This window comes from Rhinopithecus bieti, unplaced genomic scaffold (assembly GCF_001698545.2).
Source record: "Rhinopithecus bieti isolate Rb0 unplaced genomic scaffold, ASM169854v2 scaffold_5132, whole genome shotgun sequence".
Taxonomy (NCBI): Eukaryota; Metazoa; Chordata; class Mammalia; order Primates; family Cercopithecidae; genus Rhinopithecus; species Rhinopithecus bieti.
In genome coordinates, this window is record NW_016804791.1 from 180,658 (window position 1) to 208,626 (window position 27,969).

The window sequence follows — 27,969 nt, forward strand, 5'->3', positions numbered from 1 at the left end:
AAAAAAAAAAAAAAAAAAAAAAAAAAAAATTATTTACTATTTAATATGTACCATGCAGTTAGATAAGAGCTAATCGCACATTATGAGCTTTGATTCTTATACCTATATAAAGTAGGCACTTTCATCATCTCCATTTTACAGATGAGAAATTTAAGACAGATGAAGGACTTTGCCCACAGACACTAATAAATGGCAAAGCCAGGATTTGAAATTCAGTCCCATCCTCTTAACCATTACACTCAAATGACATATATAGGTACCGCTGACCCTTAATAACATGGGTTTAACTGAATGACTCCACTTGTACCTGGATTTGCTTCTGCCTCAGCCACTCCTGAGATAGCAATATCAACCCTTTCTCTTCCTACTCAGCCTACTTGACTTGAAGACATCAAGGATGAAGAGATCCACTTCCCCTTGATGAAACATAAATACATTTTCTTAATAACATTTTTTCTCTTACCTCACTGTAAAGAAACAGTACATTACACATAAAACATATAAAATGTGTGTTAACAGACTATGTTATCAGTGAGGCTTCCAGTCAACAGTAACCTATTAGTAGTGAAGCTGTGAGGGAGTCAAAAGTGATATGCGCATTTTTGACTGTGCAGGTTGTCTGTGCCCCTAACTCCCGTGCTGTTTCAAGCATCAGATGTACTTTGAAATTGTAGATGGACAAGAAGTAAGAATAGATTCACTAAGAGCAGGTTAAGTCAAACTAGTCACTTTTTTCTTTTTCGAGTTCCAGGTTCCAATGGCATGGATAAATCTCTAAGACATAGTGATTACAGTATCATTTATGTAATGTGAGGCAAAACACAAAGATGCAACGTTTATGCCGAATAAAGTGTGAAAGTCTCATTTCCTTAATTATTCCCCTTCCTGTCCCTGCCTAATCTCTTCAATCCGAATCTCTTGACAAGGGGTAATACTACCTATAGTTTGGCATTTTCTTCTAGTTCTTAAGTACTTTTTAAAAATTTTAGCTTTATATTGGCATGACATACTTGGCAGTGGTTATTTCTGAGAAAGAATGTGGAAGTAAAGGAATTACACCATACCCTATATATTTACTGCTTGGCTCTTTTAAAGGAGAACACATTACTTAGATAATACAAAATGTTTTCATCATAATGATGCTCAAAGGAAAAAGGTGAAGAGTTTGTAAGTATGACCTCAATGGTCTCCTTGAGTGGGAAAAGTGTGACATATTAAACTACTTAACAACTAAAAAATTCTACAAGGCAAAAATATACTATAATATTAAAAGTTATATTCAAACTAGAAAAGTATTCACAACAAAAAAGATTAATCAAATAAAGGTATTCTCAATACACAAAAAGCTCTAACAAATAAATAAGAACATAAAATTTATAAACCTGTTTAAGGATAGGACTCATATTTAAAACTTAAAGAACAAGAATAATCATCATTCATTTAAGCAACGTTAAACCTCAGTAACAAAGAAATGTAAAATAAAACAGCAATATAATGGCAAAAACTAGAAAGAGTAACACCCAGCAATGGCTACGGTATAAGAAAGTAGAAACCTTCACATATTAGTGCTAGGAATGTAAACTGGCAGTGTCTGGACAATAAACTGACTTTGTAAATGATTTATATAATCAAAATATAATAAAAGTTCCCTTAATGAGTAAAACTGAAAAAAAGTGGCTGCAGCCTTTAACTGCACTGAAGTCTCCTACAGTGACAGACTATGAGAAGAGGCTAACAGTCTCACTGCGCTTTTTCCCTGCACCGACCACATCTGCAGTAACACATTCACTTCTGGGCACTACACTGTAAGAGAAACATTGACAAACTGAGCTATTTCCACAGTAAGACACCAATACAGTCAGCCCTCCACATCTGTGGGTTCCCCATCTGTGGATTCAACCAACCACAGATCAAAAATATTCAGGAAAAAGAAATCATCTGTACTGAACACCTACAGACTTTTTTTCTTGCCATTATTCCCTAAACAGTACAGTGTAACAACTACTTACATAGAATCTTTACATAGCATTTACAGTGGATTAGGTATTGTAAGTAATTTAAAGATGATTTAAAGCATACAGGAGGGTGTGTGCAGGTTGTAGGTAAATACTACACTATTTTATGTTAAGGGATTTGAGCATTGGCAGATTTTGGTATCTCCAGGAAGTCCTGGACCCAACCACCCATGGATACTGGGGGACAAACTGTACTATGTATGAGAGGGCTGCAAACTCTGTCTTATAATAATAAACATAATAAAGAATTGAGAACACTTTGCTTAGAAAAAGAGATTTTAGGGAAGACATGATAGCAATCTCAAAAAATCCGAAGGCCTGTAAAATGGAAAACAACTTGTTTTAATACTGCTCAGGAGAGCAAACAAAGATCACCAGTGCTCAGAGCTATTAAATAATGGAACAGATACAGTGCAACTTTAGTTGCCCACAATATCTAAGTGGTCCATTAGAAACATAGTAGAAAAGATTCTTCTTATAGGCTTAGAAAGTTCAGTTTCATGAAATCAGAGGTACTTTACAGTTCTAAGAGTAAAGCAAAAATTACCCTTAAAATATGCATTACTCTTCCAAACTATAAACACTACAATATTCCCAATCTTTTATTCTACTTACCTAATTTAGACACCTTATTTACTAGTCCATTCTGGGACAATCAGGGTACAGCCCACCATCTTTGTCAGGAATAACCATTCAGTCAAATCTACCAATTCCTACCCTGTCAGTTCTGTTTTGCTACACACAAAAACTTGACAAATATACAACATGGTTCTAGAATTCCAGTGCTGCCCGTACCAAAATCCTCTCCTGAACATTAGGCTGCTTTCATAACTGTGATCTAGTCTGTGTTTCCTACCTTGCCTCAGCTGTCCCAATTCTAGTTCCTTGCCCTAATATCTGTGGCATACTGGTATCTGAACTTCTAGAATTGTTATTTTCTTCCCCATTCTTGCATCACATACTGATTAAGAGACTACTGTGCTCAAGATAATGAACTGTATTTCAGAAAGAAAAGTATAAACTGTATAAAATATAAAGTTGTATTAGACACAGTGCTGTCAAGGAGTTTACAACAGAAAGGAGAAATAACAGATCTATGCAATAACAAGGCAATAAAAAGTCATAAGGAGGTCAAGACAGGAAATTGTTGCAATATTATACAGACAAAAGAAATCATTCTAATTTTGTAAGACCATGATCTGGGTAAATAATTTGGCTCTGAAGGACATAGGAGATTTTCACTTAAAAAGACAGAGGGGAAAAAACATGCCAAGCAGAAAAACTAGCATAACCAAAAACAGAAAATTGGTGGTAGGTGCAGGGCTATCACACATCAAAAGGTAATGTGACTGATTATAAAATGCCAACACAAACTAAGGAAAGTTTCTCTATGTCAAAGGATATAGTAACTACGGAAACACTTACTCAAAGAGAGAAAACACACGTTCAAGAGGTACAGCTTCTCTGCATTCTCCACTGGGAAGCAGAGCACTGAACAATATTACTGAAACAGTACGAGGATTCCACAAGGTGGAAGATACTCCCCCTTTTCCTTACTCAGAGGATTTTAAATCTTTCCACCCAAAACTTCTGAGCCCCTCCCCAACAAGATACAAAATATTTTTTGAAGAAATCCAATCTATTTCTAAATGTCAAGAAAGAAACAAAATACGAAGTACCTAAGATCAGCAATAAAGAAATCTCAGGTAACTAGTCCTGGCTCTATACCTACCTTGAAATACGGCCTCAGGTTTGAAATCTGTCAAATGAATGGATGTAAGACTACAGCGGCCACCAACAGTGGCTCCTGCCTGTAATCCCAACATTTTGCGAGGCCGAGGCATGAGGACTTCTGAAGGCCAGGAGTCTGAGACCAGCCTGAGCAACATAAAAAGACTCATCTCTATTAAAAAAAAAAAAAAAAAAAAAGGCTAGATAACTTTTAAAGTCTCTTCTAGCTTGAAATTCTACATATGAGCTTAAGAAAAAGCTATCTTTCTAGGTAAGTGATTTGAACTCAGTTGGTTTAAACTATTGGTTTCATACTCCTTATAACTTGTAGTCCTCATAATTTGATATATTTTTATAACCTGCATTCCTACTTCTCATAAACTTCTTCTCCTCATAATTTAAGCATTAAATTGGAATACAACAGTATGTGAATCATGAAGCTTAAATAAATGTGTATATCTATACATCAAAACACATACCTAGCAAAATTTCACTTCCAGCAGTAGTATGGTAACTTGTATCAGACTAACCCTCCTACATATAAAATTATAAACTGTATAAAATACAAAGAATGACAATTTGAAGGCAGTAGAAAAGCTGCAAAAGCAAGCAGAAATCAAAGGAAACTGACTATAAAGAAGGGAGTTCCAAATGAGATTCGCACTGATACAGCTTTTTGCTCAAGGCGCTCTCCCATTCCTTGGAACTAGAGTGGAATGGCTAGAATTCAGAAAGCCACAGTCTTACTAGTTTGAAGAGACGGAGTTCAGAGCTGCCAAAATAGCTGGAAAGTGAGAGGGAGATCTCAGTACAGCATGTTACTGTACTCAATACTGTAGGCAACTGTAACATAATGGTAAGTATTAGTGTATCTAAACATATCTAAACATAGAAAAGGTACAGTAAAAATAGGGTATTATAATCTCATGGGACCACCGTCATTAGCAATCTGTTATGGACCAAAACATCATTATATGGCTATATTAGTTCATTTTCATACTGCTATGAAGAACTGGCCGAGGCTGGGGCCAGTGGCTCACACCTGTAAACCCAGCACTTTGGGAGGCTGAGGCGGGCGGATCACCTGAGGTCGGGAGTTTGAGACCATCCTGGCCAACATGGTGAAACCCCATCGCTAATGAAAATACAAAAATTAGCCAGGCACAGTGGTACACACCTGTAGTCCCAGCTACTTGGGAGGCTGAGGCAGGAGAATTGCTTGAACCTGAAAGGCAGAGGTTGCAGTGAGCCAAGATGGCACCACTGCACTTCAGCCTGGGTGATAGAGCAAGACTCTACATTTAAAAAAAAAAACCTGCCGGAGACTGAGTAATTAACAAAGGAAAGAAGTTTAATTGACTCACAGTTCAGCATGCTTAGGGAGGCCTCAGGAAACTTACAATCATGGCAGAAGGTGAAGGGGAAGAAAGCACCTTCTCCACAAGGCGGCAGAAGGGAGAAGTGCCGAGTGAAAGGGGAAGAACCCCTTATAAAACCATCATATCTCATAAGAACTCAAGTCAGTATCACGAGAACAGCATGGGAGAAACCAACCCCATGATTCAATTACCTCCACCTGATCTCTCCCTTGACACGTAGGGATTACAATTTTTAAGATGAGATTTGGGTGGCGACACAAAGCCTAATCATATCAATGGCACATGACTATATAAAGAAACAGTAAGTCAAAATAACAACAGGTGACTTTTCATCAGAAACAATGGCAGCCAGAAGAAAATGAAACGACATCTTTAAAATGATGAAAAAAAATAATTATCAAATTAGAATTCTATATACAATTTAAAAAGTCCTTCAAAAATGAAGATGAGCCCAACCACAGTGGCTCACACCTACAATCCTAACACTTTAGGAGGAAAAGGTGGGAGGATCGCTTGGGGCCAGGAGTTTGAGACCAGTCTGGACAAGATATTGAGACTCCATCTCCATAAAAAATAATTTAAAAAATTAGCCAGACACATACATGATTTTTTAAATTGTATATAGGATTCCAATTTGATAGTGTGGATTCTAATTTGAGCCCCTCTGGCTGAGCTCATCTTCATTTTTGAAGGATTTTTAAAATTGTATATAGGATTCTAATTTGATAGCGGGTGGGAATGTAAATTAGTTCAGCTGCTGTGGAAAGCAGTTCGGCAATTTCTCAAAGAACTTAAAACAGAACTGCCATTTGACCCAGCAATTCCTTTATCAAAAATATGACCAAAGGAATATAAATCATACATGTATCATAAAGACACATGTACACATATGTTCATCACAGCACTATTGACAACAGAAAAGACACAGAATCAACCTAAATGCCCATCAACAGTAGATGAAAATGTGGTACATACACACCATGGAATATTACACAGCCATAAAAAAGAATGAGACCATGTCCTTTGCAGCAACATGGATGGAGCTGGAGGCTATTACCTAAGCAAATTAATGAAGGAGCAGAAAACCAAATACTACATGTTCTCACTTGTAAATGGGAGCTAAACACTGAGTATACATGGACAATGTATACTCATTGTTTTGAGTACACACTGAGTACACATTTGAGTACACACTGTCCTTTAGAGAATATACACTGAGGGTGTATTTTGAGGGTGGAGGGTGAGAGAAGAGTGAGGATCTTAAAATTATCTATAGGGTACTATGCTTATCACCTGGATGATGAAATAATCAGTATACCAAACCCCTTCAACACTCAATTTACCCATATAACATATAACCCATCGTGTATTCTGGAAACTAAAAGTTTAAAAAAAATGCTAAGGAAAAGTTTTTCAGGTGAAAAAAAAATATCAGACAGAAAATGAAATCTACAGGAAAAAAACTTTTTAACTGCAAATAGGTATATTAAGTGTGAAAGACCATACTTTTCCTGCTCTTCTTCAAAAGACGTATGAATAAAGCAAAAAATATGTAACATTATAACACAGAGTTTATAACATGTTGATATACTATACAGGAGAACAACAGCACAAGGCACTCTCAAAAGTGGGGGCAAATATAAACATAGTATTGCAAGAGTCTTATATTTTATATGGAGCAGTAAAATACTAACCCTATACAGACTGTAATAAATTAAGAATGAATATTGTAATATCAAGAACAGAGTTCCTAAACCTTAGCACTACTAACATTTTGAACTGGAAAATTTTTTGTCGTTGGATACTGTTCCATCCATTATAGAACATTCAGCAGCATATCTGGCCTCTAGCCAGTAGCAATCCCACCCCCGCAAACCCACCCCCCCCGCATCTCCAGATATTGCCAAATGTCCTCTGGGGACCAAAATCACCCTGGTTGTTCTTTAGAGAGTACACACTAAGGATGTATTTTGAGGGTAGAGGGTGGGAGACAAGTAAGGATCTTAAAACTACCTATAGGGTACTATGCTTATTACCTGAATGACGAAATAATCTGTACACCAAACCCTTACAACATGTAATTTACCCATATAACAAACCTGCACATGTATTCTGTATTCCACTACCTTAGAACCATATCTAAAAAAGCAATGCAAGCTAAAATGACAACAGAATTGTTTATCAAAGCTTTTTCCTTGGCTCACCTAAGGAGCCTCTTTAGAAAACTCCCTCTAAATCATTCTGTTCCCCACCAAGAAATGTTAATACCACAGATATATCTGTTTATACAATGTGATTGGAGAGCCACAAATAATTGTAGTATAAAAGGATATTCTGTACCCTCTTCCAAGAACCAATGATTGCCCTATAGGAGAGTTACCACTCCTGTTGAAAATGCATACTGTTAGTGGAATATACTGAAAAATATTCAATTAACTCAAAAGAAGACAAGAAAGTATGAACAGAGGAATTTTTTTAAAAAATAACAATACGCCTAAGTTCAACCACACCAACAATAACATTAACTATAAATTTTTAAATTGCTTTAAAATAAGACACATAAATAACAAGCCAATAGGGGAGATAAAATAGGATACTGAAAAGATACTAAATCCTAACAAAGGCAAAAAAATAGGAAAAAGATACAAAGAACACATGACACAAACAGAAAACTCAATCATATCAATAATTACATTAAATATGACTGTCCTAAAATTCCCATTTAAAAGCTAAAGATTGTCAAATCAGATTTTTTAAAAAAGGCAACACCTAAACATATGTTGTCTATGAGATAAACAATTTAAATACAAAACAAAGACTAAATATAATAGGATATTTGAAAAGATATAAGATGCAAACACTAATCATAAAAAATCAGGAGTGATTATATTAATAGCACACAAACTGAATTCCAAGATAGAGTATCACTTGAGAAAAAGGTGAACATTTCGTAAGGATAAAAGCAGCAATACATCAAGAAGATATAACAACAATAAAGGAGCTTCAAACAATAATAATAGAGCTTCCAAATATATAAAATGTAAAACGTAGACTAAAGAGAGAAATGAATACATTTCACAATCATAGTTGGAGACTATAACACTAAGTGACAGAACTAGAGAGAAAAAAAAAAACCAGTCAGTAAAAACATAGAAGACTATGACCCATTACCAATCATCTGGACTAGATATTTATAACACTATACCCCCAAAAAATAAAAGACCAAATGATAGACCACATAATGGATCATTTTTAAAAATCATTAAAAAGTTGGCCAGACGCAGTGGCTCACGCCTGTAATCCCAGCACTTTGGGAGGCCGAGGTGGGTGGATCACCTGTGGTCAGGAGTTCAAGACCAGCCTGACCAAAATGGAGAAACCCTGTCTCTACTAAAAAGGGAAAATTAGCCGGGCATAGTGGCGCATGCCTGTAAATCCCAGCTACGCAGGAGGCTGAGGCAGGAGAATCGGCTTGAATCCAGGAGGCTGAGGTTGAAGTGAGCTGAGATTGCGCCACTGCACTCCAGCTTGGTGACAGAGCGAGACTCCATCTCAAAAAAAAAAAAAAAGTTTCATAAAATGCATAAACTCCTAGCAAGATTATCAAAGGAAAAAAGAGAGCAAGTACATAATTTACCAATATCAGGATTTAATAAGGAGATATCACTAAGATCCTACAGACATTCAAAAGATAAGGGAACCTGTAATCCCAGCACTCTGGGAGGCCAACGTGGGAGGATCACTTGTGCCAGGGACGTCAAGGTCAGCCTGGGCAATGGAGCAAATCTTTGCTCTACTAAAAAAATAAAAATAAGGATAAGGGAATATTAAAACCTTTACACCCAGTAACTTAGAGGAACATCTTGGATGAAAAGGAAATCCTTAAAAGTACAATTTGCCAAAATGACACAAGAGGAAATAGAAAATATGGATAACCTTGTATCTAAAGAAATCTCATTTATTATCAAAAATCTTCCCACAAAGAAAGCTCCAACCCACATGGCTTCACTGATACATTTTGTCAAACACTGAAGAAAAAATACAATCCACCTTATGAGAAACAAGTGCTTCCCAACCTATTATATGAATCCAGCATAACCATTACATCAAAACTGAAAAGAAATTTACAGATCAATACTCTTGTAAATGCAAAAAACCCTTAGCAAAATGTAAGTCCAAATTGGTAATATATTTTTTAAATACATCATGACCAAATGGAATTTATTCCAGCAACGAAATGAAAGTAAGTACCATATTAACAGAATAAAAGGGAAAAAATCAAATGACCATTTCAATAGAAGCAGTAAAATCTTTAGAAAAACTGACCACCCACTCATGATAAAAACTATCCGAACTAGGAATAGTAAAGAATTTTTTCAACCTGATAAAGGGCAGCAATAGAAAAGGAACAGCTAATGTGACACTTAAGTGGTAAAATAAATGCTTTCCCAATAACATGAGCAATAAAACAAAATATCCACTCTTACCACTTTTATTCAACAATGTACTAGAGGTCCTATCCAATGAAATATGATTAGAAAAAGAAATTAGAGGCATAAAGATTGGAAAGGAAAAAGCAGAACTGTGGATGTCTACAGATAACTTGACCATCTATGTAGAAAATCTTTAACTTTAATAAGTGAATTTCATGAGACTTCAACTTACAAAATCAATACATAAAACTTGATTGTTGATTGAGGAGCAAGTGAGTGTGTTAACAGCAACTTTACAATTCTATATAAACTCTAAAATGTATATGAAAGCTTATTTGACGGTTTGTTCCATGTGATTCTATTGGTTGAAACTTTCAAAAATAATATATTGAAACTCTAAGAAAAGCTAATTTCACAGTATTGTAAACACATTAGTTAAATCTCAGAGTTTCAATACCATTAGAAAATAAATTTAATTTTCTTATGTTTACTCTCTATGTATATCCTCAACAGTCAAAGTGAGCTTCTCTAATGTACCATGTGGTTTACACAGTCACTACCACAGCTCTTTACTCTCTATGGAAAAAGCTTGCTGCTGGGTAGTAAACAGGAAATCACACTGTCATTTTCTTTCTACTAATCATTTTATAATTTATTTCTAAAGTCATTTTGTGAATAAAAACAAACAAAAAAAACACATGCATGTACAAAATAAAGGAGAAGAAAAGGCCCCTGGATTTAGATAAACACTCAAAAATGTAAATTTTGCTTTCTGTAACAACTTGTTAAATTTGACTAGATAACAACAATCACATAACCAAGCTCACAATCTTTATGTTGCTGAAGTATATTTTGTGCAGTGGAATTAAGCTATCTTGTGAGACAACTCACAGACATAAAATTTTTACCCTGGAATTACCAGATACCAACACTGTAGTTCATCTAAAGAAACCATTTCATGGAATATAGGAAAAATATTATTCAAAGGACAAAGTCAGTACAAGGAAAACTAAGGGAAAAAGTTATTTGAAAGCCAAAACTGGTTATACATAGAGAATACAATATGAAAGTTCAATCTGTTAGATACTAATACAAAAAGTAGAATAAAATAACACTTGCATGCAGCATTTTCATCAAAATGCTTTTAATGACAAAAACCACCTCTTAGATTTATGCCAATCTCAAAACAGTAACATTATGAATTGACTAGTTATGTTATATTTTAACTTATTATCAAGAAACTAGCTTTCCACATTTATAAAAGACTACTTAGGTTTCTATGAAAGTTTTATTAAGCAAATGAAAGTTAATAAATTATAATAAGCCCTTAATTAATACCATTGCAATTTATTTAATTCTATAATTTAGACCTTTAAAACTGGTTAAATTTCCTACTTTATTAATACACTTAACACCTTCATAGCAAATATTACCACTAGCTATAAGGGAAAAAATTAAGAGAAGTGCTGAAATCGAATTTAGAGATTTAGAGTCACTAGAACATACGTACAGGCTCGTCTTTGAGCAAGATAATTTGATAAGTATTTAATATACACACAGACGCCTCCTATGTTGATGTGCAACTAAGTTGTAAGGAACTGTCCTGGATCCATCAAGGAGGAAAACACAGACAATACTTTACTTGATGTTTGCTCCATGATGTTTCTTTTACTGCCATTTATAACACTAACAATACTATGGTCATGTGTTATCTCAATTAGTACTTATCATTTTCCACTGTCCAGAAAAGTGTAAAAAAAAGGATTTCACTATTAATATATCACTAATAACCAAGGTTAGGAAAGCATTTACCCTACATAATAATGAATATTTACCATTCAGCCCGTTTTTTTATTTTCTAAGAAGATACTTACTGAAAAGCAACTTATTCACATTAAAAGTACAAATCAGATTATATCTGGAAAGGAGATAACAAGAATTGATGCATAAATATAGTCAAGAAAAAAAGACTAATATTCAAAGTAATAACTATAGTATAACTTTATTACATCAATTTTTTTTTTTTTTTTTGGAGACAGAATCTTGCTCTGTCCCCCAGGCTGGAGTGCAGCGGCACAATCTCGGCTCACTGCAAGCTCCGCCTCCTGGGTTCCCGCCATTCTCCTGCCTCAGCCTCCCCAGTAGCTGGGACTACAGGCGCCCACCACCATGCCCAGCTAATTTTTCTGTATTTTTAGCAGAGACAGGGTTTCACCGCGTTAGCCAGAATGGTCTCGATCTCCCGACCTGGTGATCCGCCCACCTCGGCCTCCCAAAGTGCTGGGATTACAGGCATGAGCCACCGCGCCTGGCCTATATCAATATCTTTTATTGAGCACATAATTTTAAAACACTCCTCTATGCACATTATCTCATAAAGCTTAAAACCACACTGTGAAGTAAAGAAGGCATATCTTATCACATTTATTTTCAGATGAGTACACCAAAGTTCAAGTGATAATATTCTGCCCAGGATAAATTAGCAGGAAATAAAAATGCTATTCTGAAAGAAATTCTTTGAACCAAAATTCAGCCAAATTACAATGAACTATATAATCAAGTTTAACTGACTAAAATACAAAATTATTGTTAAAATAATACTGAAAATCTCTAAAGGAATAAATTAAAAATAGTGGAGGAAAAAAATGTCAAATTTAGTTTCCTCTAGTATTTCAATGAATGCTTTCAAGAGTACGGTTAATTACTACCATCACAAATCCTCATTCAGTGAATCTAACTTGTTATAAATACAGGGAAAAATAAAAAAATAGAGGGTACTACTAGTGAATCTAGTACTTTTCATAAATGTACAGGCAAACAGATTACCAGACATGTGAAGAAAACACCACCCAAAAGAGAACTGTAACAAATTGAAAAGTTATTCAAAGAGGAGAAAAAAATGTGAAATCTATGTAGTATCCCAATATTAAAGCTTACATCTATAAGATAAAAGCAGATAACTATGAACTAGAAAAAGTTCCCAGAAATATAAAGTAACAGCTGAAATAAACAAATCAGTAAAGGGCTGGAAGAAAAAGTAAAGGAAATCTCCCATTTAAAAAAAGAGAGAGAGAAAAGGAAAAGACATGGAAAATGAAAGAAAATTATACCGAAGCTCCAGAAAATAAAACAGAAAAGATACAAGGAAAGAAGTAATCAAAGAATTATAGAAGATTTCCCAGAATGGAAGAAAAACCTAAACTTTCATATTCAAAGGGTTCACCAACATTTACAGGATGAATATAAAAAGGACTACAGCCTGTAGTCCTACCTCGGAGAGGCTGAGGCAGGAGGATCTTGCGTACAGGGGTTCAAATCCAGTCTGGGCAACACAGCAAGACTATCTCTAAAAAAATAAATTTTAATTTCAAAATAAATAACAATTTTAAAAGAATTGTAACTCATCCTCCTTAAATTTTATAATTCCAAGGAGGAGTCATCAACACAAAAAGCTTCTAGAGAATAAAATCAAGTTACATACAAAGAAATGGTTCATATTAGCATCAAATCCCTTATCAGTAAAACTGATTACTAAAAGGGAGCAGAATGAATGCAACCTTCAAAATTCTAAAGAATTATTTTAAACTTGAATTCTGTATCCAGCCAATGTATGTATCAGGTGTGAAAGTGAAAAAGACATTTTCAAACATTATATTGACAAGCACCCACACACATTCCTCCCGAAAAAGTTACTTCAGGAAGTACTCTAGAGAATGGTAAAACAAATCGAAAATGGAAAGATGTAAGATCTAAGAAAGTATAGAATTTGTCCAAGAATTAAATCAAATAGCATGATGTTAGATGAGCATCATATCCAAAAAGAAGTAACTTCATACTAGAATTTCAACAAACAGAACAATTAAAAAGCTGGACAACCAGGTGACATAATGAAGGCATGAACTCTTCTACCAACAGAAGGCAAATGTGGCAATTAGAAAATACAGGATGTGAGCTGAGATTGCACCAATGCACTCCAGCCTGGGTGACACAGCAAGACTCCATCTTAAAAAAAAAAACAAAAAACACAGAAAATACAGAAAAAGGACCTGGTGCAGTGGCTCACGCCTGTAATCCCAGCACTTTGGGAGGCCAAGGCAGGCAGATCACGAGGTCAGGAAATCGAGACCATCCTGGCTAACTCAGTGAAACCTCGTCTCTACTGAAAATACAAAAAATTAGCCAGGCATGGTGGCAGGTGCCTGTAATCCCAGCTACTTGGGAGGCTGAGGCAGGAGAATCACTTGAACCCAGGAGGTGGAGTTTGCAGTGAGCCGAGATCACCCCACTGCATTCCAGCCTGGGCGACAAAACGAGACTCTGTCTCAAAAAAAATAAAATAAAAATAAAGAAAATCCAGGAAAAATAGCCACAGTCCAAACTAGAAACCAAATTAAAGTATGGCAGCTCTGGAGTACAAAAAGAGTGTAAGAAATTCATTTGTTCTCCAATGAGAACACATGGACACAAGGAGGGGAACATCACACACCAGGGCCTGTCGGGGGTGGGGGGCAAGGTAAGGGAGCGCATTAGGACAAATACCTAATGCATGGGGGGCTGAAAACCTAGGTGATAGGTTGATAGGTGCAGCAAATGGCACATGTATACCTATGTGGTAAACCTGCACATTCTGCACATGTATCCCAGAACTTAAAGTAAAATAAAATAAAATAAATCCATTTGCTCTCTAAGAATCTCATCATACCACTTTGTTTAACCGTATTATTTATATAATGTAATATTTTAACTGCTTTTCAGAATCAGCAAGTATAACTTATAAATCTTGACATATAAAACAAATGTTATAGTTGACAAACCAGAAAGGGAATGTGAGGAATTCAACAGAAAGATAAGGAGGAAAGCTAATTTTTTTTTTACAAATTATGAAGTGACAAGTTTAGAGACAATGTCTGAACACTCTAAAGTTAACTGTCAAACAGCTGTAAGTTTAATCATAAAGGCAACCAAAAAATAAATAAAAGGAAGATGGTAGAATCAGTATTAAAAGTTAAATCCTTCTATTTTTCACAATGGGGAGATATTAGGTTACTGAAGGTTAAAGTTTACTATATTAAAATTGGCATAATGGTAAGATTAAAAATAGGAAAAAATCATTCTAAAATTATTATCTCTGACAAAGGAGGTAGAACAGATAGGAAGTAGATTTTTATTTTTCATTTTATACCTTTGTGTATTAATCAAATTCTTATGTTTATGCAACTATTCATCTCAAAATAAACACATACACATTATTAGAACCCCTTTTCCTGATTACTACAGGAAAAATGATGGGAAATTCTTATTCATTTTTTTTCCATAATCCATGGACTAAATACTTTCTATTATGGTATTTCAAAGATATAATTAATTAAAGAGACTCAAGAATCATCCTAAATCCTTGATAAACATGTGGAGATAGCAACAGCTTACACTGTTAGAACTGTCAGAATACATCCACATCCATTATCTCATTTAACCCTCAAAACAATCTTGTGAAAGCAGATTTTAGAGATAAGTAAAACTCAAAAGGTTCAAGTGATTTGCCATCCCCTCCAAAAAAGGTAGGAAAATAATATAAATATGATTAAAAAGTAAACCAGAAAAGCCTTTACAGAGCACTAAAATCTGAAAATGCTTTCCTAATTTATAACAGGAGAATGACATTGAAAGAAATTACACTTGACAATACAAATGGTCAGGCACATCGGAAAACAGCTGGGCAGTTTGTTAAACATATACTTCTTATAAAGTTAAAAATACACTTACCATATGACCCAGCAATATCATTCCTAGGTTATTACCCAAGATAAATGAAAACACAGTACACAAAGACATGAACTCAAATGTCCAGACTCTATTCATACTAACCAAAAGCTAGAAGCAGCCCAAATGTCCACAAGTGATTAACAGATAAACTGTGATATATCCAGACCATAACTACTACTCAACCATAAAAAAAAAACTAATGATATACAAGACATGGATGAATATTAAAAGTATTATGCTATGTAAAAGAAATCAGCCACAAAATAACTATGTATTGCATGAGTCCATTTATATGAAATTCTAGAAAAGCAATTATAGTAACAGCAGATAAAGTAGTTGCCAGGGTTAAGGGATGAGGACTGGGCTGCAAAGGGAGAACAAAGAACTTCTTGGGGTAATGAAAATAACCACTATATCACGATCAGAGTGTTTGTTACACTACTGTATATATCCGGCAAAACTGATCAAATTATAACTTTACATTGCTTAATTTTATTACAGAAGTTACAACTCAATAAGGTTCATTTAAAAAATAATTCATAATCACATTTAACTATGACAACAGCTTTTCAGCATAGGTATTTACTACAGACCATCAAAGAATATTAAAATCAATATTTAGGAGGGAACTTTTAACCATGCAGTAGATATACAGGAACTAAAAAGTTCTGAGAATGGAACAGTCCTCATCCTACTCAACTTGGCCATGTGGGTAAACAGTAGTTGCCTAGCAACTAATGTAAACTCTAAATTTCTAATAAATACATTGACCACATAAGCAGGTGATCTCACAGATGATAAACCAAGCTTTACATAGAAGGGTTCTTCCTTTAATAATAAAAAATAATAATGTGCTTAAGTTATTTATCTAAAGTAGGAGTAAACAAGGTATACTAAACCTAGATAATGAAAAATAAAAATATGAAATTAAACATAAACATACACACACACAAAATCCTTGTCCTCGTTTGGCCTTTTACGTCAGGACTTTACTTACCTAATTTATGGGATTAATCCATGAATTTGTGGGTGAATCCTTTCCCCTTTTCTACTTTAAGCCACTCCCATACAGCCATTCAAACTGGCTTAATTCTCTTATTTACATGTGATTAAATGCATACAGGATAGTACTTTTACATATATTAAATGATTCTAAAGGTATCTCTCCAGATTATAGAACCTGTAGACACCACAGAAAAATACAATACCTTCTGTAACATGCATACACACAACATACCAGAAACTCAAACCTAACTTAACTAGATTATAAATGTTCAAAATCAAGAATTACAAAGAAATCCCTTAATAACAAGCAAATTCCTAACACACATGTTAAACATATCATTTCTCTCTTACTAGACATAGCATGTCATAGGTTAACAGCATCAGAAAAAAGATCAACTTCTAAGACGTCACTCACTGCTGGCACTCTTACCAACCGTAGTATTTTTGGTTTATGGAGCACTTACCCCTCTTCTGAACCCAACCTTCTTTCACAATGGTAACATCGCTCATGATGACTCCCCTCTGAGCCCCCAACTTGGAGAAATGGTACTTTGTGATATCAGCTTTAGGGTTTGGATTCTCTGCTGCTGCTGCCCTTCCCACTCTCTAGTGATGACTCAGCCTGGAAGGAAGTATTGAAGAAAGAATTTCTTTTTTTTCCATTCTTGCAACTCACAGAGCAATAACAAACAACTAATTCTTTGTAAATGTCTTCAACTGGCCTGACCTCACATAAAAGTCTAGCTCTTCAAACTGGGGAACTTATTTGTTAAATAGTTCTATAATGAATGCACTTCCCTAGTCTTGTGACCAATTTCAAATGATAGTGAAACTTTTAACCTACGAGGGTGCAACAAAAGTCTTAAGAAAACCAGTCACGCCTACCCAAATAATATAGAAAATTTGTTTGGTGATGTGTATTTGGGGTAAAGAGGGAAGAGAATAAAAGTTAATAGCCCTAATTGTGAATACTTCTTGTTGTTGTTTTTTTTTTTTTTTTTTTTTTTTTGAAACGGAGTCTTACTCTGTCCCAGGCTGGAGTGCAGTGGCACAATATCTGCTCACTGCAACCTCCACCTCCCAGGTTCAAGCGATTCTTCTGCCTCAGCCTCCTAAGCAGCTGGGACTATAGGTGTGTGCCACAACACCTGGCTAATTTTTGTATTTTTAGTAGAAATGGGGTTTCACCATATTGGCCAGGCTAGTCTCAAACTCCTGACCTCAGGATCCACCCACCTCAGCCTCCCAAAATGCTGGTATTACAGGCGTGAGCCACCACACCTGGTCGTGAATACTTTAATTGATACAAAATGCTCAATCATCATTTATGTATTCTTACTCTGCCTGTTCCAAGAAATATTTTAGGGAGATTAAAAAATAATTGATTTCATACTATGTACTTATAAAGTAAAGTGAAACAAAGGGAATATGAAAGTAGAAAAAAATATTGAGTATTCAAGATGTGCCAAGAACCATTACAGGTGCTTACATCTATTACTCTTATGTGATCTTGATAACCTTATGATGATACTATTAACTCCATTTCACAGATAAGGAAACTGAGGCTCACACAGATAAAGCAACTTGCTCCATTTCAACACACCTAGTAATTGTGGAGCCAAGATCTGAAGCCAGGCTATCTGACTCCGGAGCCTGCATTCCAAAACTACATTGCCTTAAGATAAAAAGAAGTCAGAGTAAAGGCATACATATTGGGGAAAGATAAGTCACAAATCTGGCATGGAGTTCTTGGGAAGACAATGCAAATAATACAACAGGTTTTCCTATTTACAGTATCCAAAAAAAAATTTTTTTGAGATGGGATTTCCCCCCATCATCCAGGCTAGAGTACAGTGGCACAATCATAGCTCACTGCAGCCTCCACTGGGGCTCCAGCAATCCTCCCACCTCAGCCTCCTGAGTAGCTGAACTACAGGCAGGCATCACCATGCCTGGCTAATTGTTTTAAAAAATTTTGTAGAGATAGGGTCCCCTATATTGTCCACGCTACACAAATGTTTTAAAAAAGGAAAAGTTCCTCAGAAGAAATACAACTTTTCCTGGGACAAAATCAAATTTATCCCACAGGTCTTCTTCATAAGATGTATGCAGGAAAGTCCTCAAAAACATCCTCCCATATACACCAATGAGTTTTACAGGGTCACTGCTTATTGTCGCTCTCAAACTAAAAAGGAAAATGCCAACGTAACACTAGTAAATCCATTTGCACCAAAGGGGACCAAAAAATGTGGTCCAGGTACACCAGTGTTATGTGGTCAAGAATCATATGCACAAATTTTAGATAACTAGAAAAATGGATAGATGGACTACACAAACATACTCTCTCAACTTGGGTTGTGACAAATGATATACAGCAGTTCAGTTCAGTGTTAGACTCCCAATCTAGTGCTAAATTAGATTACAGGTCTTTCTTCAATGCAAATTAAGTGTGGAGCCTAACCATTTAGCAGTCAGGAATCAAGACTAAACATTCTCTATATAGCCTGACTAAATAAACTGACAAAAGCTATGTAGCTGAAAGCAAGACCACCGGCCTCACGTATTATGAGGTCACAGGCAGAACCTATAGGTAAGGCTGAGACTCCTCAAAATCACCATGAGTCTGTTGCTGTAGAGAGTCAAAAAGGGATATTAGCTTGTAATCCCAGCACTTTGGGAGGCCAAGGCAGGAGGATTACTTACATCCAGGAGTTCAAGGCAAACCTGGGCAACAAAGTGAGACTATGTCCATACAAAAAAAAAAAAAAGAAAAATTTAAAATGAGCTGGGCATCAAGGCACGCACCTGCAGTCCCCGCTGCTGGGGAGGCTGAGGTGGGAGAAATCACTTGAGCCCAGAAGTTTAAGGCTGCAGTGAGCTATGACTGCACCACCACACTCCAGCCTGGGCAATAGAGCAAGACCCTGTCTCTTTAAAAAAAAAAAGGGGGGGGATATTAGAATATGGCAGTATTTTCCCAAAATACATTTGTTTGACAGAATACTAAATTAGAGAAATTCTAGAAAAATAATGAAAATAAAGATGAAAAAGAGAAATCCTGTGGGCTAGTAAGTGGGAAATTCCACAAATCATATTCTCTTGAAACGTCACTATTGGCATATTAAAGGTTCTAAAAGCAATATGTATAACTTTATCTCAGCAAAGCCTAAATTTATTACTGTCATAGAAAATGGCCACATAATAAGACTTATTTCACCACACACGTTAAAAAAAAAAAAAGCCAAAAAACCTTCAATAAAGAATCTAAACATCATTTTAATGTGATGTAACATCCTAAAGAATCCAACATGGCCAACTGCCTACATAATATAGAGCTACATAACTGAAAGGGTTAACTACTTACACTGCATAAAGAATTATAAGTCAAATGCCAGCACACACTGGTGCATGATATCTCTAGAAGAGCTGCACTGTAGCCCTTCTCTTTGGTAATACTTGTAGCAAGGGGCTCAACATCTATTAAGGCCATTCCTGGTTTTTTACTATACAACTATATCATATGAGTAAAAAACAATTCAGATCTTACTATTCTTAGAGTGGAAATGAGAGAGAGATCAGGGTAATAATTAGTAATAACAAAAAATAATATATAGCCAATAAACATATATAAAATACATAATTTCCTATCAAAATGGCTTGTATTATGGTATCTTTTTAAAGAACACTAAAAAAAATTTACAAAATTGATTCTGTATTTCGAAGTGAACATTTTATTATCAGAATGTTAAAGCTGGAGCGACCCTCATTTTATAGTTGAAGAAACAGAGACCAAGACAGATGAAGTAACTTGCCCAAAATGAAACAGTCACCAAATGGCCAACCAGGACCAGACAATCAGGCACATGCTCTTTCCACTCACATTACTTCTTCAGTATTAAACAGGACACTGAAATATCCAGACCAACCCAAAAATCAATGAATTTTGTTTTGTAACGAAACTGTTTCTAAAAATTAGTGTTTCAGATAAATGTTTTTATCAGTGCTCATATGTATAAGATTAAACTGTGAAAATGTATGTTAAATCAACAGGACAGAATTTATAATCTTCATCAGAGGCAGTGAACCCAAGCATACATTATAGAATGGCTTTACCCATTTTCACTTAAAACTATTATCAAATATTACCCATAATTTTCAGCTTTAAAAATTGTCCCTGGGTCTTTACTGGCTAAAATGATACATTCTTTGAAAATAACTTAAAAGATGTCACAGGTACACTACTCTGGAATTATGGTAAGTTAGAAATAAACAGTTCTATTGACTAGTAAGCAGCAAACCATGTTCTTTAATTTTCCTATAGCGGCAACACTCCTGCACAACAGCATATACACTGTCCCATTCAGTATTCCATATTAACTAAAAACACTAATCCACAAGACAAGCTGGAACTTTGTCGTGTTTCCTAGGGCAGACAAAAGTTCACCTCCTTCTATATTCCTAACTGTTCTACAAGTGTGTTCCATCCAACAAACTATAACAAAATTGGGTTTATTTTTCTTTTAAGCTTATTGCATTAAACATTTCATTGCTAATTTTTCCCATTCTTATAAAGTTTCACACAAAATTCTTGACAGATTCCATTTAGATTTTACTCCTAAAACAGTTACACAAAAGGTATCTTCATTCAGAACTGACTGCTTGAGAGTTTGATAATAGTAATAGCATTTGAATGTCATTTTATAATTTACAAAACATTTTGCATATTTTACTTCATTCAATCACATTATAATTTAGTAAAGCAATCTGACACTGCCTAGCACTTACCCAATGCTGGCAAATACGGAATAAATGAATGAGTGGATGAATGATGAAGATGCCGCCTTAGATAACTAACAAAGAACAGTCTATGCAAACAAATATAAATCAGTAGAGAGAATGGTCTTAAGCCATCTTAGAAATGAAACTGAATTTAAACATTAAAGAAGCACCTATATATAAATTATAATTAAAATTATAATACTCTGCCCTATCCTTAAGGTATGTTTCCTATAGACCTCCATTAATTACAAGGACTAGAACACAATAAACATATCCTTTTTTTCCTGATAGCTTTTCACCATTTTTGTTGAGATCAAGTTTCAACTTCAAACAAAACCACCACCAATACTATAAATACATATCGATATATTATCAATGTATCGATAAATATTATAGCATTAAGCTAACCAAAATGATCAATTATGGGAAGAAAAATGGGAAAGAATGGCATATTTTTTTAATGATACTTTTAAGAATTTGTAAAAGACACGTTTGCTTGTAGTTACCAGCCATTCAATTTTAAGCAAAAAGTAAATTTCTTCAAATATCTTTCGAAAATATTAACTCAAAAAAATATGTAACATACATATACTTATTCAGTCAATAAATTATGTATTGATTGTCTACTCCATGACAAGGACTATTACAGGTTGGTAAGAAAAACTAACTGGTTTCTTTAAAAATCTTGTCCAAACTTGTAACTTATCAAAGAGCTTTCACATATATCAATTCATTTGACTCTAAAAAACAAATCTGTGCTGTAGCTATTACAGCCACAATTTTGAACCTGTGACCAACCAGTAACATTACTTCCCCTAGTTACAACAAGTTAGCAATAAAAGGAGGGACTACCTGCAAGTCTTCCATCAATTTGCTATGTTTTCTACCAAGTAACACAATATGAACTCTCAAAAACATGTAATTAATATTTGCAAATAGTTCTGAACATTTTTTCTGTATCAGATTTTCAAAAGTCCAAAAGCAAAACATTTTAAATAAATTAAAAATTAAATATAACTAAGGCATCACAAATGAAATAACAGAAGACTAAAAGTAGGTTTACATAAAGTTAAAAGGCTCCCAACTCTTTTTTTTACGAATAAGGACAAATTCATAGGTTAATAATTTCCTATAAGTGAATTTCTAAGTTAAAAGCCAGAATACAATTCAATAATACAACTTTCTCTAAACTCTTTGTAATTAATACTATGTGGAATATATTTGCTTCCTACAATTTTTTAATATTATTTATGTATGACAGCCAAACTGAATTAGTAATGGACATCTGAAGTTCAAATACAACAGAATGTTGCTAGCTTGAAAAACAAATGATGGTCAAGGGTAACCACAATATAATTCTATGGTATTTTCTGATTTCAAGAAGTAAGTGAAACTAATATATACCATAATAAATACATAGGGCTATATCAAACTTTTAGAAGGATCTGAGGGACAAGAAACATTCTGAAATGTAAAGGAAATTCAAGGTAATTTGCTCTGTACTTCAAATAATTCCAAGGCAGTCTGTCCCTATTTTCAGAGTTGTTATCCTGTTAAAAAAAAAAACATATCATATACAGAAAGTGAGCCACATAAACAATATACTTTGGGTATCTTTTCTAAAGAGCACTTTGTGGGATTTTCTTAAAGCTCTTTCTATAGATAATATCCCTGAGGTTCAGAATATGGCAAAATACCTGAATAGGCAAAATTTCCAACTTTCAAACAACATATCAGTTCTTCCAAACTGCCAATTCTGAAAAATCGATTTTATTAACTTTAAAACATTTCTACAAAACATGAAGCATTTTCCTGGCCGTTTCCCTACTCCTGTTTAGGGCATCTGAGTGCCATTTCAATCAACACGATTATTAAAAATAAAAAAGCAACTTGTACTGCGTGATATACTTAATATTTTAATTTGAAACTAATAGAAAAATGCTTATTAGATTCCTGTTTCACCTAAATCACTGAACAAGCTATTGATAAATTATTCCCTCCATTTCTCATGTAAAGTGGAGGCTGCCTCTATGTAAAGGCATCTATAATACCACAAACAGGTTGGGGACTGCCACTAAAAGAACTTCAGGTGGCCAGGCATGGTGGCACACGTCTGTAATCCTAGCACTTTGGGAGACTGAGGTGGGCAGATCACTTGAGCCCAGGAGTTCACAACCAGCCTGGGCAACATGGCAAAACCCCATCTCTACCAAAAATACAAAAATTAGCTGGAAGTGGTGGCAAGCACCTGCAGTCCCAGCTACTCAGGAGGTTGAGGTGGGAGGATCATCTGAACCCAGGAAATCTAGGCTGTGCTGAGTGGTGACCGTGCCTGGGTGACACAGCACAGTGAGAACCTGTCTCAAAAAAAAAAAAGAATTTGGTTGCACAGTTGGTCATATTTTTCTAATATACATATAAAACAATTTTAAAATTTGTCTTGGGAGACTAATTATAAATTTTTTAAAATCCATACATACATATAAAATGCAATTGATATGTGGTCCATTAAATACCAAGAATCAGCTTGACAGAATTTACCCCCAGATTAAACTGAGCTAATCAATAGGTATGGAATCCTATAACAAGGTTCATCACAATGGTGCATTAGGAAGAGCACCAGAAAGACCAAGAAACTTCGGTCTCTGCCCCACCCAGAGTGATGCTGTATAAGGTCACTTTAATTATCTGTGCCTCAGTTTCCTGAGCCATAAAAATAAAAGTGTAGCATTAGATGAACTCGGAATAGCTTTATAGCTCTTCCAGAGCTAATATTTATGACTCTGCAAGTTAAAATCTGCGGAGTATCTACGTCATATATAGATGGCATCATAAGTGAAAGACGTGATTATACATACATAGTTCATGTCCTCAAAAGTTTTATAATTAGAAGATAAAACATTCAAACAGCATTTCAACTAAGACAAAATTTGGGCTAAGCTCCATTATTGGAAAAATACTATCCTCCTTCCCCTCCCATCTTTTAGTCCCCCAAATATAGTCAGAGGCTTTCTTATCTAATATAGATTCCAATATACATGTAAAATCCTCCTAAAATCTGTCTTGGCAATTTCCCTAATTATAAATTTTTTAAATTCATCCAGATATATAGGAATTATCTAATATAGGGAAGAAGAATTCTCATTTGAAATTCTAGTGTTTTCTTCTAGTAAATCTTTTACTTTCCCCTCATAATATTTAGAAATGAGAAATATCTGTAGTTGGTGATAGGGTAATGAAAAGAAACAGAACTAAAAAAACACATCAACAAGTCAAGAAGCATATATTAATTTTATCTACCCATTAGTATTCAAGGATTACTTGGCAAAGAAAATGAGTTTACATCTAATTTGATGAAAGACTATGATGCTATAATAAAGTATGTAAACATTTGAGGTATCTAATTTGGCATTTTAAACAAACGAAAGAGGATGTTAATGGGCCAGTCAATACACTTTATTAACTTGATACTATGGAAATTATTGTACCAAATTATGCAAATTTAGAATTGTCACTGTTAAGTCTAATAATAGGAAAAAAAACAAGAAAAATACTAAAAGTGTTGCAGAATTAGGAAAGTTTAAATAACAGGTATTTTAGAATGCCACAATAAGTTTTCTTACGTGAAAATCACTTTCAAAAGCGTAGCAGGGGTTGTTTGAAAGATTAAATGAATACAGGTAAAGCACATATCACAGTGCCTGGCACATGGCAACTGCTCACCAGGCATTGGTTAGCAATAACTCTAAACTGAATCTAATCCTATCACATGTAAAAGATCAGGACAAAGTATTTGTTGTCAGAAGATTCAGGACTATCTTTCCAAAAGAAGGTATGCTGTGTGACCAGGATTTAAAATACTGACGCAGACGCTGAAATCTGGAGGAACACAAACCTTCTAACAAAAATTGTGTGTATTATTAATGCATATTAACTTAAAAATAAAAATGCAAGTCAGATTACAAGACTGATTTGCTCAAAACAAAATGAAAATGGTTTTGCAGTTCTTGCATTTTGTTGCTCAAATCTAAGATAGTCTTAAATTTTTCAACACTTTAAAACTTAATCACACTATAAAAACAAGCTCCTATCAAATCATGCTAAACATCCAATTAACAGTGGTTAACAGTGATTGCCTTATCTTCCCAAGGACAAATTCTTGAACTAAAAGATGTAGTAACAAAAGCATGGCTATCTTTTCACGAAAATACACAAAGTTTAAGTAAAAGCTAAACTTCCACAATATAAATTTGTAAAACAGGTTCCTCATTTTAAAGAAACCCAGACAGCTGGAAATTTCCACTGAATTTTTATGAGAAAATTTCTCACATGTTTACATCAAAAGCTACAGTTTAAAAAATAAGTCCTTCCTTTCCACAAGACTCTACCCTAAGTTCATTTGTTCCCTAGTAAGTTTAATCAACACGTTTATTTAGATTTGCAATGATTCTGAAAACAAATTCCTTCTGACAGCGATTTTCTGAATGAAATGTAAATATTAAAAGTTTTTAATTAAACCAGCACAGTTCACACTCCAGTGTTTGTTAAATATCTTATTTAAAATATTTTACATCTTTAAAATTTTTAAAAAGTCCAAAGCAGAACCTTAAAAGTACTATGATATATACAACTTAGAGTCAATGTCAAGATTATCAAGCCAAAAATTAATTTTAAATTGGAAAACAATTCATTCAAGTAATAATTATGGAAAGAAAACCAAATGAATACAAATAATAATTTCATAATTTTGCAGGATTACTTTGGACTATTTTTAAAATGCTAAGAAAATATGCTGCAAATCCACAATACAAACACACATCTGGAAACTAAAACCCTACATTCATCTAAATTTCAACATTGTCTCATTCATGTAATATTTGTCCTCCCTCACTTTAAAATTGGAACCTCAAGCCAATCAGAGATATTGGGGTCAACCCCAGTAAGGAAAACAAAAAGATCTTCAAGTACTATCTCCCTGTAAACTTTCAAGTACAATCTCCTTGGTAAACTTTCCAAGTCAAGATAATGTACGAAAACAATTACAGTCCGGATATATATCTTGCAAAAGTGATTGTGCATTAAATCATAAACCTTGGAAAACTAGTAATTTAGTAGTAAGTTGCTATTTTAATTATAAAATATTTTCATATTTTAGACAACCACCTCCTGGAATGTTTGTATTCGTTTATACATATTTTGCAAGTGATACTCGAGTTCTGAAGACTAGTCTTCATTTCCTACACCATCTTTATTAGACTCTTCCACCTTCGGTTTCCTAAGTAAATATATAAGCTAAACCAATGAGTTTCACTTATTTGTCAGTTTCAACCTCTGACAAAACCCAGTGGTTGCCTAGTGATTTATAGTACTAAAAGATATATACGACCATGCTTTACCAAATATGGAACACGTCTAAACTGTTGACTTGAGACAACTGTCAATGTATTAACTACAAAAAGCCATTATATCTTCAGCCTCAACTAAAATCAAAGTGTGAACATTTTATTAGAGCTAGAAATTACCCAATACAGATACATAGGTTTCACTGTTGACTTTCTATTTGGAAACTTCATCAATTGCAAACTACGAGGCTTTCAACCAAAATGCCACACTGGTGAAATGAGTTGGTTTTATTTTCATAACAACATTATTTTGATGGAAGAAATGTGAGCATCCCAGCTTTGACTTATGGGTAAGCATTTCCTCTGCTTTCAGAACATAAACAGTAAATACCGGTATTGGAAAAACCTGGCCCCAACGAGATTCTTTATCTCTAGGCTAACTACAGATTCCCGGGAAATCCCAAACAAGGGGCGACCCCGCCTCGGCGTCAGGGTCAACACAGCAACCAGCTAGACTTCAACTTTGGGCTCTGAAGGGCCCCACCGGCATCATGGCTGATGCAGACCGATGCGCCGGAGGAGGTGGACAAGGAAGAGGCTGGTTTGTTTACTTGCAGCCAGCTCTGCCGCCGCCGCCAGCAGCGACAGCATCACTGGATCAGCCAAACCCAGCATCTTCCGCACATTTCTATTCTTAGCACACAACTCCCAAGCGGATCAAAACCCCACTACTATTAAAAACACAGAGAAGCACGTTACCCAGCTCCCACACACACACACACACCCCACCCCACCGGTGCCGTCTTTTCCTGCGCGACAGTGGCGGGGAAGGGTGGGGAAAGGAAGGAGACCCCAGGGACGCCTGTGCATCCTCGCCTTCACCCCACCCCACGCGCAGACAGCCTCAGCGCCAGGGCGCGCGGCAGACGGCTCCCTCCCCCCAACCCAAACACACTGACACCGGCGCTCCACGCGTTATATAACCTCGCCGCCGCCCCTGGTCCAGGCGGGCGCCCCCTCCCCACGCCGCGCGGCCCGGGCGGGGAGGGGAGAGGGGAAGGAGCGAGAGTTGCGCAGAGACTGGAGGCGCCGAGCCGGGGCAGCCCAGACACAGACGGTACCGCTAGGCCGGGAACACCCCTCCCCCGGCCCGCTGCGCACCGCCGCCCCCCACCTTCCCCGGAAAGCTGGGGTGTCGGTGTCAACCGCGCTGGGCATCCCCGGCCTCCACACCCACACCCACGCCCGAAGCCTCCGGTGACCCAGCCCCGCCCACGCCCCGGCGCGGTGACAACCCAGAAGCCCCGCCTCACCCCACCCCGCCGCCATCCCCGCCTGAGGGAGGCAGGGAGGGAGGACCGGGGCCCGGGGCCCGGAGGGAGTGGAGGCCAGGCGGGGAGGGGGCGAGGTGGGGGGCGGTGGCTGTTACCTGCAAAGGCGGCGGCGGCGGTGGCGGCCCCGCAGCTGCTCGGGCGGCGGCGGAGGATGGAGCCGTGGGGGGGCGGGGGGAGGAGAGGGGGCG

The 27,969-nt window shown here is 35.9% G+C and overlaps 1 protein-coding gene across 1 annotated transcript in view; it reads right to left on the reverse strand.

The window, feature by feature from the left end:
- The window catches only part of LOC108528544 (RAC-gamma serine/threonine-protein kinase-like), a 200,622-nt gene extending 172,664 nt beyond the window's left edge, over positions 1-27,958 (reverse strand). The window contains exons 1-2 of the mRNA XM_017870381.1: positions 27,877-27,958; positions 16,791-16,948 (exon numbers count right to left, since the gene is read on the reverse strand). Of these exons, the coding sequence (XP_017725870.1) occupies positions 16,791-16,836 (46 nt within the window). The 5' untranslated portion in view covers positions 16,837-16,948; positions 27,877-27,958. The remainder of the gene's footprint in view (positions 1-16,790; positions 16,949-27,876) is intronic.
- Positions 27,959-27,969: the final 11 nt, after the last annotated feature.